This window comes from Eschrichtius robustus, chromosome 7, assembly GCF_028021215.1.
Source record: "Eschrichtius robustus isolate mEscRob2 chromosome 7, mEscRob2.pri, whole genome shotgun sequence".
Classification (NCBI taxonomy): Eukaryota; Metazoa; Chordata; class Mammalia; order Artiodactyla; family Eschrichtiidae; genus Eschrichtius; species Eschrichtius robustus.
In genome coordinates this window covers 110,155,359-110,168,812 of record NC_090830.1, presented here as the reverse complement: position 1 = coordinate 110,168,812, position 13,454 = coordinate 110,155,359, and the positions used below count along the sequence as shown (strand labels likewise).

The window sequence follows — 13,454 nt, the reverse complement described above, 5'->3', positions numbered from 1 at the left end:
AGAAGAATCTCAGTTTGGAAAGGAATAGACAACAGAACATAGAGGATTGAGAGTTGTTATTGAAGGTCCAGGGGTGGCTAAACGTGGGCCTAGAGGTAAACCAATTTAAGAGAGTACTAGGAAAATCCACAGGCCCCCTGCCCTGAGACACCAAATGCTTTAAGGGAGCCAGAAACACAACCAAATGTATTTGGTTGTTAAAAAATGGAATTGAGGTGAGCTACTATATTCTCCAAATAAAAGAGGACTCACAAAGCATGATAAAAAGAGGAAATGGAATTTGACTGCAGTCTGTGGGATTTAGATTACATAAAAAGAGAGTCTGATAACAAAGGCTGTTATGCCCTGGAAAGGATAACTAAATCTAAAAAAAAAAAGTGTGAATTAGATTCTCTCTCAGGTTTTTCAGTGCCCCTTCCAGCTCAGATTCTCTTGTTACCTGGTATTTCTATTGCCAGGCTAAGAAAAAAATAAATATTGCATAACAATATTACAACAATCATAATGAAAAATTGTAAAGAAAGAAATATAAACCAGCAATGTTAGAACCTTGTATAATTTATTGTTTTTCACTTTTCCTTGTTTCCTTTTGTTCTTCCTCCCTGTAGGGGAGCATGATGGACTATGCTTTGCTTACTGTTTATTCTAATTATTGTTTAGAAGGTAAACATCTCATTCTAAATTTTACTAATTATTATTTAGCAATGTTTAACACATTTTAAAGCATATTACGTCTAATTATACAAGTGAAATATAACTTTGAGTGAAATAACTTTTTATTTTCTTTTGTAGAAGACAAAGAATGGAGCACTAATGTTTTGGCAGCTTTTTATAGAATTAAGCAGTGGGAAGACTTTCTGCTAAAATAGCTCACACCGGAATTTGGAGTGATAAAGCAAAACACTGACTGAAAAAGTGGTCCACGTCAAAAACATCTTTAAAAAAAAAAATCCCTCTGAGGACTAGAATGGGATATTTGATTTGCGGAAGAAGGCGAGACCATAGGGTTTTTCTGTTTTTCTTTTTTTTCTGTTTAAGAATTTGATTAAGGTTGTTATTACATGCAATATATTTTTAACATGACAGAGTATTAAAAGTTATTATTTCAGGACAGTGGGATGATTATCTTCAGGTGATTTTCATACTTTGTTCTATATTTTTCAATTTTCTATAATGAATATAGAAATTTATAAACTTCAGTATAAATTTTATAAAAGCAAAATAACCCTATCATAATTTCTCTCTTCTCCATGTTCTCATTGCATGTTAGTATTTCTTTTATTGCATGTTTGCTTTAATGATTCAGGTACCAGTCTGTCTTATCCACATTCTTATATGCTGAGCTATGACTTGTGAAATGTAACACTGTTGGAAGTTGGGGGGAAAGGTGAGTCCAGCCTGCCTTCTAGCTTTATAAAGGGGAAAGCTATTCTCCCATTAAGCTGAAGGCTCTTTGGGAGCAGGGACTGTATCTCATACACCCAACTCTTAGCACAGTGCTTTGAAAAGGGCTAAATAATTGTTTCCTAAAGAAGTAAAGAAAGATAATACATAACACTTTTCTTCTAACATTTAAAATTTGACTTTGTCCTTCTGCATGGTCCAAAATGATTGGGCTGGAGATAATGAATGATTCATTTACTAGAGCTCTGCAGATCCCTTCCATTATATTAAAGTTTAACCCCTTCCAGTCATTCATTCAGTCATTCAATAAAGATTTATTGAAAACTTACTGTGTTACGGGCTACAGCTACAAAGGTAGGTAAGACAGCCTCTGTCCTCCAGGTGCTCATTATACGGATGGGCAGCACTTTCCAACACATACTAATAATACAGCCTGTTAGTTCAATAATAGAGATATTGAACAATTGAGTCGGCCAAAACTGGGGTTTATAGGAGAAGTTTTGCAGAGGAGGTGGCCCCTGTGCTGATGTTAAAGGAGGGGCTAGACTAGGGATTAGTCGGGTAATGTATATTCCTGACAAAGAGGACAGCATGAGTAAAGGGACAAAGGCAAGAAATAACACAGCGTGGCTACGGAGTTCGGCGTTGCTGGAGCATAAAGCTGCGGTAGTGATGAGTGATGAATCTGCAGGGGAGGGCGGGGAGCAGGTCATGACCGCACAGCTTAGACTTCATCCTGCAGGCAGAAGTGTTTGAAGCAGGGGATGATGACACCAGGGATTATTTACTGGCACTGGAGAGGATGCATTTGAGGGTGAAAAAAACTGGAGGAAGTAGAACTTCTCAAGAGGCATTTGCACAAATGAGTATGTAACAGATATGTGTTTATATTTAATAATGAAAGCTAACATTTATTTAGCATTTATTATATGACAAGTTACTAAATAAGCAGTATTATGCAATATTGTCTTAATATTTCAAACAACCCTATGAGTAAATACTATTATTACCCTTATTTTACAGCTAATGAAGCAAAGAGTTAAATAACTTGCCCAAGGCCAGGATGCAACCAGAGCAGTCTGGTACCAAAGCTTGTGCTCTTAATTTCTATCTCATTTGTTTAATTTCTGTCTCCTGTATTAGAATGAAAGCTCCATTCAGACAGGGGCCCTATTGGTGGTGTTCTCCACTGTGCCTACACAATAGTTGTATAGTAACTATTTGCTGAATAAAATTAATGAATAATCTAAGTGGAAGAAATAGCAGACTAAGTTATGTATCGGTACAAGAAATATGCAATATTGGCAAATTTTTTGCAGACTTTGTTCCAAATATTTGGCCGACTTTGGAGATTATTACGGACTGAATATTTGTGTCCCTTCCCCTCTCCAAATTGATATGTTGAAGCCCTAACCCCCAGTGGGCCTCTAAGATTAAATGAGATAACAAGGGTGGGGCCCTAATCCAAAAGGATTGGTAGTTTTATAAGAAGAAGAGAGACCGGAGCTGTTTCTCTCTCTGTGCTTGTGCACTAAGGAAAGGCCACGTGAGGACACAGTGAGAAGGTAGCTAGCTGTCTGCAAGCCAGTTAGAGAGCTCTCATCAGAAACCAAATCAGCTGGAATCTTGATCTTGGACTTCTAGCCTCCAGAACAGTGAGAAAATAAATTTCTGTTGTTTAAGCCATTCAGACTGATATTTTGTTGTGGCAGCCGGAAAAGACTAAGACAGTGATTAGTAGGATGAGGGTGGGGAGTGAAGGAGAGGTTTCTCCCTTGGTAGACTGGGGGGTGCAGGTGTGCCACTAATTGGGGTAGATAAACTGGGAAGAGGAAGATTGATTATGGTCAATGGAACAACACTAATTATCCTGTACTTAAGGTTCACCTCACTCAAACATAGAAATACAATTGAAATTAGATTTAAGATCACTTTAAGATCACTTTAAGATCTATTTAAGATCACTTGTTCAATAAATATTTATTCATCCTCTAGCCGTCAAGGTCACTGTGTTTGTCCTGAGTATACAAAGTAAGTAAGATTCATTCTCTGCCCTCAAGGAACTCACAGTCAGGTGGGGAGAAATATTGTTCCTTTTTGTAAAGCTAGCATGCTTGCTTTCCTTTTCCCCTACTTCTAAAGACCTGGAGCTCATAAGAAATATATATATATATATATATATATAAAATCCCATATGAATAAGAGCTTTGGAATCACAAGACCAGGACTTGAATCTGGGCCTTGGAATATACCAGGTGAGTGATGTTCTTAGTACAAGTAACGCTTCTGGCTCTTATGGTCCTCACCTATACCTGCAGAGTTGTTTTAAGAATAAGAGAGGTAGGTAGGAATGTTTTGTAAAATGCAATATGCATGTTAGCAATTATTATAATTATAAAAAGCTATATTTCCAACCTGCAGAAACTGAAGGGTAGCAAGTCATGGGCAGCAAGTCAGAGGTGAAAGGACAGCTTTGAACCGTTTGGGTGGCAGGAGTTTTGGGATGGGAGATGGAATAAGACTGGTGTGGTGGAAAAAAGAACAGGCTTTGGGGTCCTGTGATCTGGTTCAAATCACAATTCAGTCAGTTATTAGCTATGGAAAGTTGAGCAAGTCATGTAATCAATCTGAGCTTTAGTTTCTTCATCTGTAAAATGGAGGTAATAATACCTCCCCAGGAGGGTTGTTCTGAGTATGTAAAGGGCTTGGCGTTGTGCCTGGCAGGGCTGTTGCTCAATTAATGGTAACCGTTGTTCCTATTAAAATTATCATTTTCCTCTCCTACCTCCTAAGGGGTTTGTTTAGGTGGTTAAGTTACTTGAAGTGCAAGGAAATGAGGGAAATGGAAGGGCTATTACGACTTGCTTAAAACCTTATTTTTAAAGGTAAAGAAAAGTAATTCAACTAGCTTTCCTCTCCTAACCTATGATGCAAACATAACTCTTATAGAAAATGACCACTGTATTATATGGCTTCGAGCCAGAGAACACCTACCTTGATAATTATACCTTGTATTTATTCTATTCTAAGTTAATCTACCAATCATTGTTAATAAGGGTCTCTGAAGACAATGCTTCTCAAAATTTAATGTACACATGAGTCACTTGAGGGCTTGCTAAAATGCAGATTTTATTCAGTGGATTTAGAGTGAGGCATGAAAATCTGCATTTCTAAAAAGGTCCCAAGTGAGGCCCATGCTGCTGGTTCACGGACCACACTTTGAGGAAAGAGCAAGGCTCTACAGGGGCATGGAAATCTCTTGGTGTGGTGTGACGGCCTGCTTCTCTTTAGGGATCTACCTAATTGCAAACTAACCACTTACTGACAGAACATGACCGTGCCTTCTTTTAGACCAGATTTAGAAATTCTGCAACAGGACTCATTTCTGATCAATAGTGACTTTTTCCAGCAGCCTACTACATGCGAGGCACAGTGCAAGGTGCTGGAGATACAGAGGTTAGTAAGACACAATTTCTGCTTCAGAAGACTGTCTTTATTCTAACACTGTCCACCCTTGTAGACTGTTAATTTTCTCAGGGCAGTCTTATTGTTTCCCCTGTTGCTTAGCACTATATAGATGCCAGTAAGTACTAAATGAATGAATGAATGAGTTCCCAGGAATTTCATTAAAAATGTTGTCTGGCAGAGAAAAACAAATGCTGTATATCACTTATATGTGGAATCTAAAAAAATAAAACAAACTAGTGAATATAACAAAAAGAAACAGACTCACAGATATGGAGAACAAACTGGTGGTTACCAGTGGGGAGAGGGAAGGGGGAGGGGGCCCAATAGGGGTAGGGGACTAAGAGGTACAAACTACTACGTATAAAATAAGCTACAAGGATATATAGTACAACACAAGAAATATAGCCAATATTTTACAATAACTGTAAATGGAATGTAACCCTTAAAAATTGTGAATCACTAGGTTGTACACCTAAAACTTATATAATATTGTACATCGACTATACCTCAATAAAAAAAAATCTTGTCTGGCAGCGCGTGACAGTGAACTCTATCTTAGCTATCACGTGTAAGAGGTGGTTAAATTAAAAAGGGGCTGATAGGGTGAGCCTTAATCCAATCTGACTGGTGTCCTTATAAGAAGAGATTCAAATACAGAGAGACTCCAGGGCTGTGCACACACACACTGAGGGGCAACCATGTAAGGACACAGCAAGAAGGCAGAGCCATTTGCAAGCCAAGGAGAGTGGCTTCAGAAGAAACCAAACCGACCAACACCTTGATCTTGGACTTTCAGCCTCCAGAACTGTGAGAAAATAAACTTCTGTTGTTTAAGCCACTCAGTCTATGGTATTTTGTTATGGCAACCCTAGCAAACTAATATAGATTTTCACAGCTTTTATGCCCAGAACCAATATTCCCTTCTGTAGGGTACACAAAATGTAAGAAAAATGCTAAAAGTGTATGGATGAACCTCTGAATGCAATGGCAATGAGTCGTGGAAGGACTGGGGGGAGACAGACAGAAGAGGGTGAGACAGTAGCCCAGACTGGGCTAAAACAGCTGCAGTATATATACATTTCCTTCCCCTTCTCATGACATCAACACAAAGCATAGGGCTGTTCTCTCTCCAAATCTGAGACTGAAAGTAGCTTTTTGACTTTTTCCCCTTTCTCAGGTTACTTTTTGATATTTAACACAATTTCACTTGTCTAAAAATATTGTGGCAGGAGGAAGACCCCAGATTTCTCTCTGTATGCAAAGTCTTTATATACGAAGAGTACCTGTGCTGATAATGAGATTGAATTTTTGACAAACAAAAAAATATATCAAAAACACATAGTCAAATGAGATTCCTGCTAGCCACAGGGAAGCTACATTTGACACCTGATTCTAAAGTCAGGGGATTAATTTTTTGCTTTGTTTTGTTTTCAATAAACATGCCAACTCATAAGTACAGATGAATGCCTCTTTCAAAATAGTTATTCTGGGAGGTTCTACACTTATTCTAACCATGTCACTGTTCTCAAATCATTTCTGGAATTGCTTTCAGGGTCTGTGAAATAGTTTTCTGAACGCTCTCAACTGTGACTCTGGAAGGTAGATTTGATTTTCAAAGACAACCAAGGGTCCTTCTGGGTCAACTCTGGTTACTAGGGGGACCAGTGAAACTGTGTAATGTCAAGAGGATCAACCCTAAAGTGTTCAGGCTGATTTTTCTGGAGTGAATTGTTCTCAACCTCAGAAGACAGTTTCCAAAGGCAAACCCCAGAAATGGAGTAAACATGTTATAGGCATGACGTCAAGGGCAGGGGATGTGACCGCTCTGAAGGAAGCCCCATTCATTTGGATATGCAGGTTTTTTAGTGATTCCCTTTACCAGAATATTTCCTCAGGTCTAGATCTACCTTACTTCATGGGACCAGAGCTCTCATAAGTACAAGGACCTCACTGCCTTAGTCAACTTTTAATCTCCAACCTGGGTACTTGATGTGTGTCCAAGGCATAGTTGATGGAAAGATGAATATGGGGGAAGAATGGCTAAGGTGTCTGGGGCTTACTCTATGTAATTCAAAGGGAAGAACTAGGACCCACAGAGAAGCTCTGGAGACATAAATTTCTGCTCCTTGTAGGAAATACATTTTCAGCAGCTGGAGCTGTCCAGCAATGGAGTTTGCCCTGGAATTGGAAATGGTGACCTTCCCACCCAGAGAGGAAGCAAAGACTGCTTGTTATGGGAACCCTGAGAGGTACCTCCTGCAATGGGGAGCTATGCAGTGCCCTCCAAGGGCTATCTCCTGAGTCCTATCCGCACAATACCCGGCAACTGGTAGGCCCTGAAAAAATACTGGAATGCAATGAATGAGGAATGCCGTGCATCCTGTGAGCCAAGTAAAGGGGAAGAGGCAGGGACTCAAACAGCCTCAAGGAAGGTAGGGAGAAGTGAAATGAAAAGACCCAGGGAGCCATGAGGTAGGGCCTTCCTTGAGTTTTTGGTACCATAGGAGAGAAGCTGCTTTGGGTACCTGAAGCCTCACGTGTTTATGAGAGGGTAATACTTTTTAAGGGGGTAGGAGTTGAGGGAGGAGATTAGACCACATGCTCACCCTTCTTAAACTCCTCCAACACCGCGTCCAGCCGGGTATCATTGAAGACGCAGTGCAGGGGCCGGTTGTAGAAGCGGGTGACCGTGAGAAGCGGCGTGCAGTCGTCGGGGTCCACGAAGGCCAAGTCCTTGACAAACAGAATGTCCACAATGTTGTGCCGCTGGTCGCCCTCGTACACGGGGATGCGAGTGTAGCCGCTGCGCAGGATCTCGGAGACAGTGGCGAAATCCAGCACAGCGTCGGAGCGCAGCATGAAGCAGTCCCCAAGAGGGGTCAGCACCTCTTCCACCACCTTGGTGCGCAGCTCCAGGGCGCCCTGGATAATGTTGAGCTCCTCTTTCACCAGGTCGCTGTAAGGATCCGCGGCCCGCAGCGTCTCCAGCAGCTTCTCCCGCGTGTAGAAGGTGCTGATCTCCTGGCGCAGCGCCCAGTCCAGCAGGCGGCTCAGCGGGTAGCACACGGGGAAAGCGGCCGCCATCAGGAGCCGGGTCAGGCACACGCTGTGGGAGGCGATGGCCAGCCCGTGCCGCGAACACACCGAGTAGGGGCAGATCTCTGCGCCCAGGAACACGGCGCCGGTGCACACGAGCGCCGGCAGCCAGGGGAAGTGGGTCCCCGCGTCGCCGTAGTCTTCCCCGGTGCCCCCGACGCCCGGCGGCAGCGAGGCGTACAGCCAGCCCGCCAGGGCCGCGTTGGCTCCGGCTTGGCCCAGGAGCAGGGTGCAGAGCAGATGGGTCCCCCTGCCGCGCACGGCCTGCACTCGGCGCGCCTGCTCCTGCTCGGCGGCCGAGCCGCTGTTCCGCAGCACCCGTAACTCCACCGGGTCCAGCGACAGCAGGCTCAGGCGCAGGCCGCTAAACAGGGCAGACAGGGCGAGCAGCAGGAGCGCTCCGAGCGCCCGCAGCCACGCGGGGGGCAGCAGGTCCCCGCCCGGGCCATAGAGCCGCGGGCGTACGCGCAGCAGGAAGCCGCCGGCGGCGCCGTGGTGGTGCCAGGCGCGCCCGTCCCAGGCGCACAGAGAGAAGAGCTTCCCGCCACCGCTCGTGCCGCCTTGCTCTGCCTCGCCCTTACGCAGTTCCCGCACCCGCACCTGGACTAGAGCTGAGCCCGCCACGCCTCCGGGGCGCAGGGGCCCCAGGACCTCCACGTCTGATGCCCAGTCGCTCTGCTCGCGGCAGCGCTGCGACCCCGGGGGGCGCGTGGGGACAGCGCTGGGCGCCGCGCCGCTCCCGCCCGGAGGCTCCTCGATAAACACGAGCCGTGGAGCCCAGTCGCCGGTGCCGTTCTCCCCTGGGGAAAGGGTGGGTGTGGGCACCGGCTCCACAGGCGCCGCGGGCCCCGGCTGGAAATAGACGCGCAGGAGGAAGCTGGTGCCTTCGGCGGCGCGCAGGGTGCCCCCCTCCAGGGACACGCGGCCTCCAGCGGTGTCCTCGGGCCGCAGGCCCAGCAGCCAGGCGGCGGCGGCCGGGGGCCGAGGGGACAGGGAAAAGAAGAGCAGGAGCACAGCGCCCCTGCTGCAGCAGTCTCGGAGCCTGACACCCACCGCTGCTGCCGCAGCCGCCATCCTGCACCCGGCGCGGCTGCACGTGATACTGCACAAAGCCGAACGAGAGCTGGAGGGAGGAGGAGCCGAAGCCGGGAACCCGGCCCCAGGCAGGTCACCACGTGTACGCACCCCTGCGCGCGTGAGCTGGAGGCGGTGGGGGTTCAGACCCTGCCCGGGCAGTGGGTCCCGGCGGGAGGCTGGAGATGGTCACGCATCACTGCACGGTGCGTGACCCCGACGCACGTGGGTACAGCAGAGTTGCAGCCTCAGGCAGGCTTGTCTTGAAGCATGGCCTCCTATTCCAGCAGTAGGGCGCCCCTCGGCGAACTCCTACCGGGCAGAATTTCCCTCTGGTCCTGCCACTTCGCCATTGGCCAGGGAAATTTCCCAGCATTTCGCCTCTCCTCCTGCCTCTTGCGTTCCCCCTTCTGGTCAAAAGATATTCTGGAGACGAGTCCTAAATCTGTGCTTGGTCTCAACTCCAGCTGACCTTTCATGTTTTAAAAATTTACAAATTACTTAGGTTAAATTCCTTGTTAAGATCCAAATATCCATTAATAAGAAACTGTTGAATTAAGTTATGATACCACTGTGCGATGGAATACTATGCAGCAGAAAAAAATAATGATGTGGATCCATGTGTTTGTGATATGGAAATATCTCCAAAGTAATAGCTGCAAAATATAAAGGTGCAGAACAGTGTGTATAATATGCTGTTTGTATTAAAAGTATGTAAGTATAAATGTATATGTACATATATACATATATAAAATACTAGATTTAATATGCAGAGGATACACAAGAAATTTGTAATAGTGTTCACCTCTGGGGAGCAGGCCTACTGTACAATGCCAAAAGCAGGAAACTGGCATTGGTATAATGTGTGTGTATAGTTTTGTCTCATTTTACCACATGTATAGATTTATATAATCATTGCTGCAATCAAAATGCAGAACTATTCTATCACCATAAAGAGCTAGGAGGGAGACATTTTACTGAATTCCTTGCATTATTTGAACTTACCATGGGCCTGTTACTTTATTTTTACTTTTATGCATTTATTTAAGAAATTTATATAGTAAAATTCACTTCCTGGTGTACTGTTCTATGAGTTTTGACAAATATTCATGTAACTATCACAATCCAAAATAGTGCCATCATTCTCCAATATTCCCTCTTGCTGTCTCTTTGTGGTCAGCGTTCCCCCCATTTCATCCTCTGGCAGCTATTGATTTGTTCTCTCCTACAGTTTTCCTTTTCCAGAATGTCGTATTAATGGAATAATACAATACGCAACCTTTTGGCTCTAGCTTCCCTTACTTAGTTAGCAATATGCATTTGAGAGTCATCCATGTTGTGTTTATCAATAGTTCATTCCTTTTTATGGCTGGGTAGTATTCTACTACATGGATATATCACAGTTATCCATTTACCAGTTAAAGAATTTTTGCGTTATTTCCAGTTTTTGGAAATTATGAATAGAGCTGCTATAAATGTTTGTGTGCAGGTTTCTGTGTGAACATATATTTTCATTTCTCTTGGGTAAATTTACCACAGGTCTGTATTAATTTTTAAAATAATTTTATTTATTTATTTATGTTTATTTTTTGCCCGCGCCGCATGTGGTATGTGGCACGTGGGATCTTAGTTTCCCGACCAGGGATGGAACCTGTGCTGCCTGCCTTGGAAGCGCAGAGTCTTAACAACTGGACCGCCAGGGAAGTCCCTGTATTACTTTTTTTTTTTTTTAAACATCTTTATTGGAGTATAATTGCTTTACAATGGTGTGTTAGTTTCTGCTTTATAACAAAGTGAATCAGTTATACATATACATATGTTCCCATATCTCTTCCCTCTTGCATCTCCCTCCCTCCCACCCTCCCTACACCCTCACTATCCCACCCCTCTAGGTGGTCACAAAGCTCCGAGCTGATCTCCCTGTGCTATGCGGCTGCTTCCCACTAGCTATCTATTTTACATTTGGTAGTGTATATATGTCCATGACACTCTCTCACCCTGTCACATCTCACCCCTCCCCCTCCCCATATCCTCAAGTCCATTCTCTAGTAGGTCTGTGTCTTTATTCCCGTCTTGCCACTAGGTTCTTCATGACCTTTTTTTTTTTTTCCTTAGATTCCATATATATGTGTTAGCATACTGTATTTGTTTTTCTCTTTCTGACTTACTTCACTCTGTATGACAAACTCTAACTCCATCCACCTCATTACAAATAACTCCATTTCGTTTCTTTTTATGGCTGAGTAATATTCCATTGTATATATGTGCCACATCTTCTTTATCCATTCATCTGTTGATGGACACTTAGGTTGCTTCCATGTCCTGGCTATTGTAAATAGAGCTGCAATGAACATTTTGGTACATGACTCTTTTTGAATTATGGTTTTCTCAGGGTATATGTCCAGTAGTGGGATTGCTGGGTCGTATGGTAGTTCTATTTTTAGTCTTTTAAGGAACCTCCATACTGTTCTCCATAGTGGCTGTATCAATTTACATTCCCACCAACAGTGCAAGAGTGTTCCCTTTTTTCCACACCCTCTCCAGCATTTATTGTTTCTAGATTTTTTGATGATGGCCATTCTGACAGGTGTGAGATGATACCTCATTGTAGTTTTGATTTGCATTTCTCTAATGGTTAATGATGTTGAGCATTCTTTCATGTGTCTGTTGGCAATCTGTATATCTTCTTTGGAGAAATGTCTATTTAGGTCTTCTGCCCAGTTTTGGATGGGGTTGTTTGTTTTTTTCTTATTGAGCTGCATGAGCTGCTTGTAAATCTTGGAGATTAATCCTTTGTCAGTTGCTTCATTTGCAAATATTTTCTCCCATTCTGAGGGTTGTCTTTTGGTCTTGTTTATGGTTTCCTTTGCTGTGCAAAAGCTTTGAAGTTTCATTAGATCCCATTTGTTTATTTGTGTTTTTATTTCCATTTCTCTAGGAGCTGGGTCAAAAAGGATCTTGCTGTGATTTATGTCATAGAGTGTTCTGCCTATGTTTTCCTCTAAGAGTTTGATAGTGTCTGCCCTTACACTTAGGTCTTTAATCCATTTTGAGTTTATTTTTGTGTATGGTGTCAGGGAGTTCTCTAATTTCATACTTTTACATGTACCTGTCCAATTTTCCCAGCACCACTTATTGAAGAGGCTGTCTTTTCTCCACTGTATATTCTTGCCTCCTTTATCAAAGATAAGGTGACCATATGTGCGTGGGTTTATCTCTGGGCTTTCTATCCTGTTCCATTGATCTATATTTCTGTTTTTGTGCCAGTACCAAACTGTCTTGATTACTGTAGCTTTGTAATATAGTCTGAAGACAGGGAGCCTGATTCCTCCAGCTCCATTTTTCGTTCTCAAGATTGTTCTGGCTATTTGGGGTCTTTTGTGTTTCCATACAAATTGTGAAATATTTTGTTCTAGTTCTGTGAAAAATGCCATTGGTAGTTTGATAGGGATTGCATTGAATCTGTAGATTGCTTTGGGTAGTAGAGTCATTTTCACAGTGTTGATTCTTTCAATCCAAGAACATGGTATATCTCTCCATCTATTTGTATCATCTTTAATTTCTTTCATCAGTGTCCTATAATTTTCTGCATACAGGTCTTTTGTCTCCTTAGGTAGGTTTATTCCTAGATATTTTATTCTTTTTGTTGCAATGGTAAACGGGAGTGTTTTCTTAATTTCATTTTCAGATTTTTCATCATTAGTGTATAGGAATACAAGAGATTTCTGTGCATTAATTTTCTATCCTGCTACTTTACCAAATTCATTGATTAGCTCTAGGAGTTTTCTGGTAGCATCTTTAGGATTCTCTATGTATAGTATCATGTCATCTGCAAACAGTGACAGCTTTACTTCTTGTTTTCCAACTTGGATTCCTTTTATTTCTTTTTCTTCTCTGATTGCTGTGGCTAACACTTCCAAAACTATGTTGAATAATAGTGGTGAGAGTGGGCAACCTTGTCTTGTTCCTGATCTTAGTGGAAATGGTTTCAGTTTTTCACCATTGAGGACAATGTTGGCTGTGGGTTTGTCATATATGGCCTTTATTATGTTGAGGTAGGTTCCCTCTATGCCTACTTTCTGCAGTGCTTTTATCATAAATGGGTGTTGAATTTTGTCGAAAGCTTTCTCTGCATCCATTGAGATGATCATATGGTTTTTCTCCTTCAATTTGTTAATATGATGTATCATGTTGATTGATTTGCATATATTGAAGAATCCTTGCATTCCTGGAATAAACCCCACTTGATCATGGTGTATGATCCTTTTAATGTGCTGTTGGATTCTGTTTGCTAGTATTTTGTTGAGGATTTTTGCATCTATGTTCATCAGTGATATTGGCCTGTAGTTGTCTTTCTTTGTGACATCTTTGTCTGGTTTTGGTATCAGGGTGATGGTGGCCTCGTAGAATGA

At 43.0% G+C, this 13,454-nt stretch overlaps 1 protein-coding gene across 1 annotated transcript in view; it reads right to left on the bottom strand.

The window, feature by feature from the left end:
* Window positions 1–9,042, bottom strand: part of CNNM1 (cyclin and CBS domain divalent metal cation transport mediator 1) — a 50,765-nt gene extending 41,723 nt beyond the window's left edge. Inside the window, exon 1 of the mRNA XM_068549006.1 lies at window positions 7,479–9,042. Coding sequence (XP_068405107.1) covers window positions 7,479–9,042 — 1,564 coding nt within the window. The remainder of the gene's footprint in view (window positions 1–7,478) is intronic.
* Window positions 9,043–13,454: the final 4,412 nt, after the last annotated feature.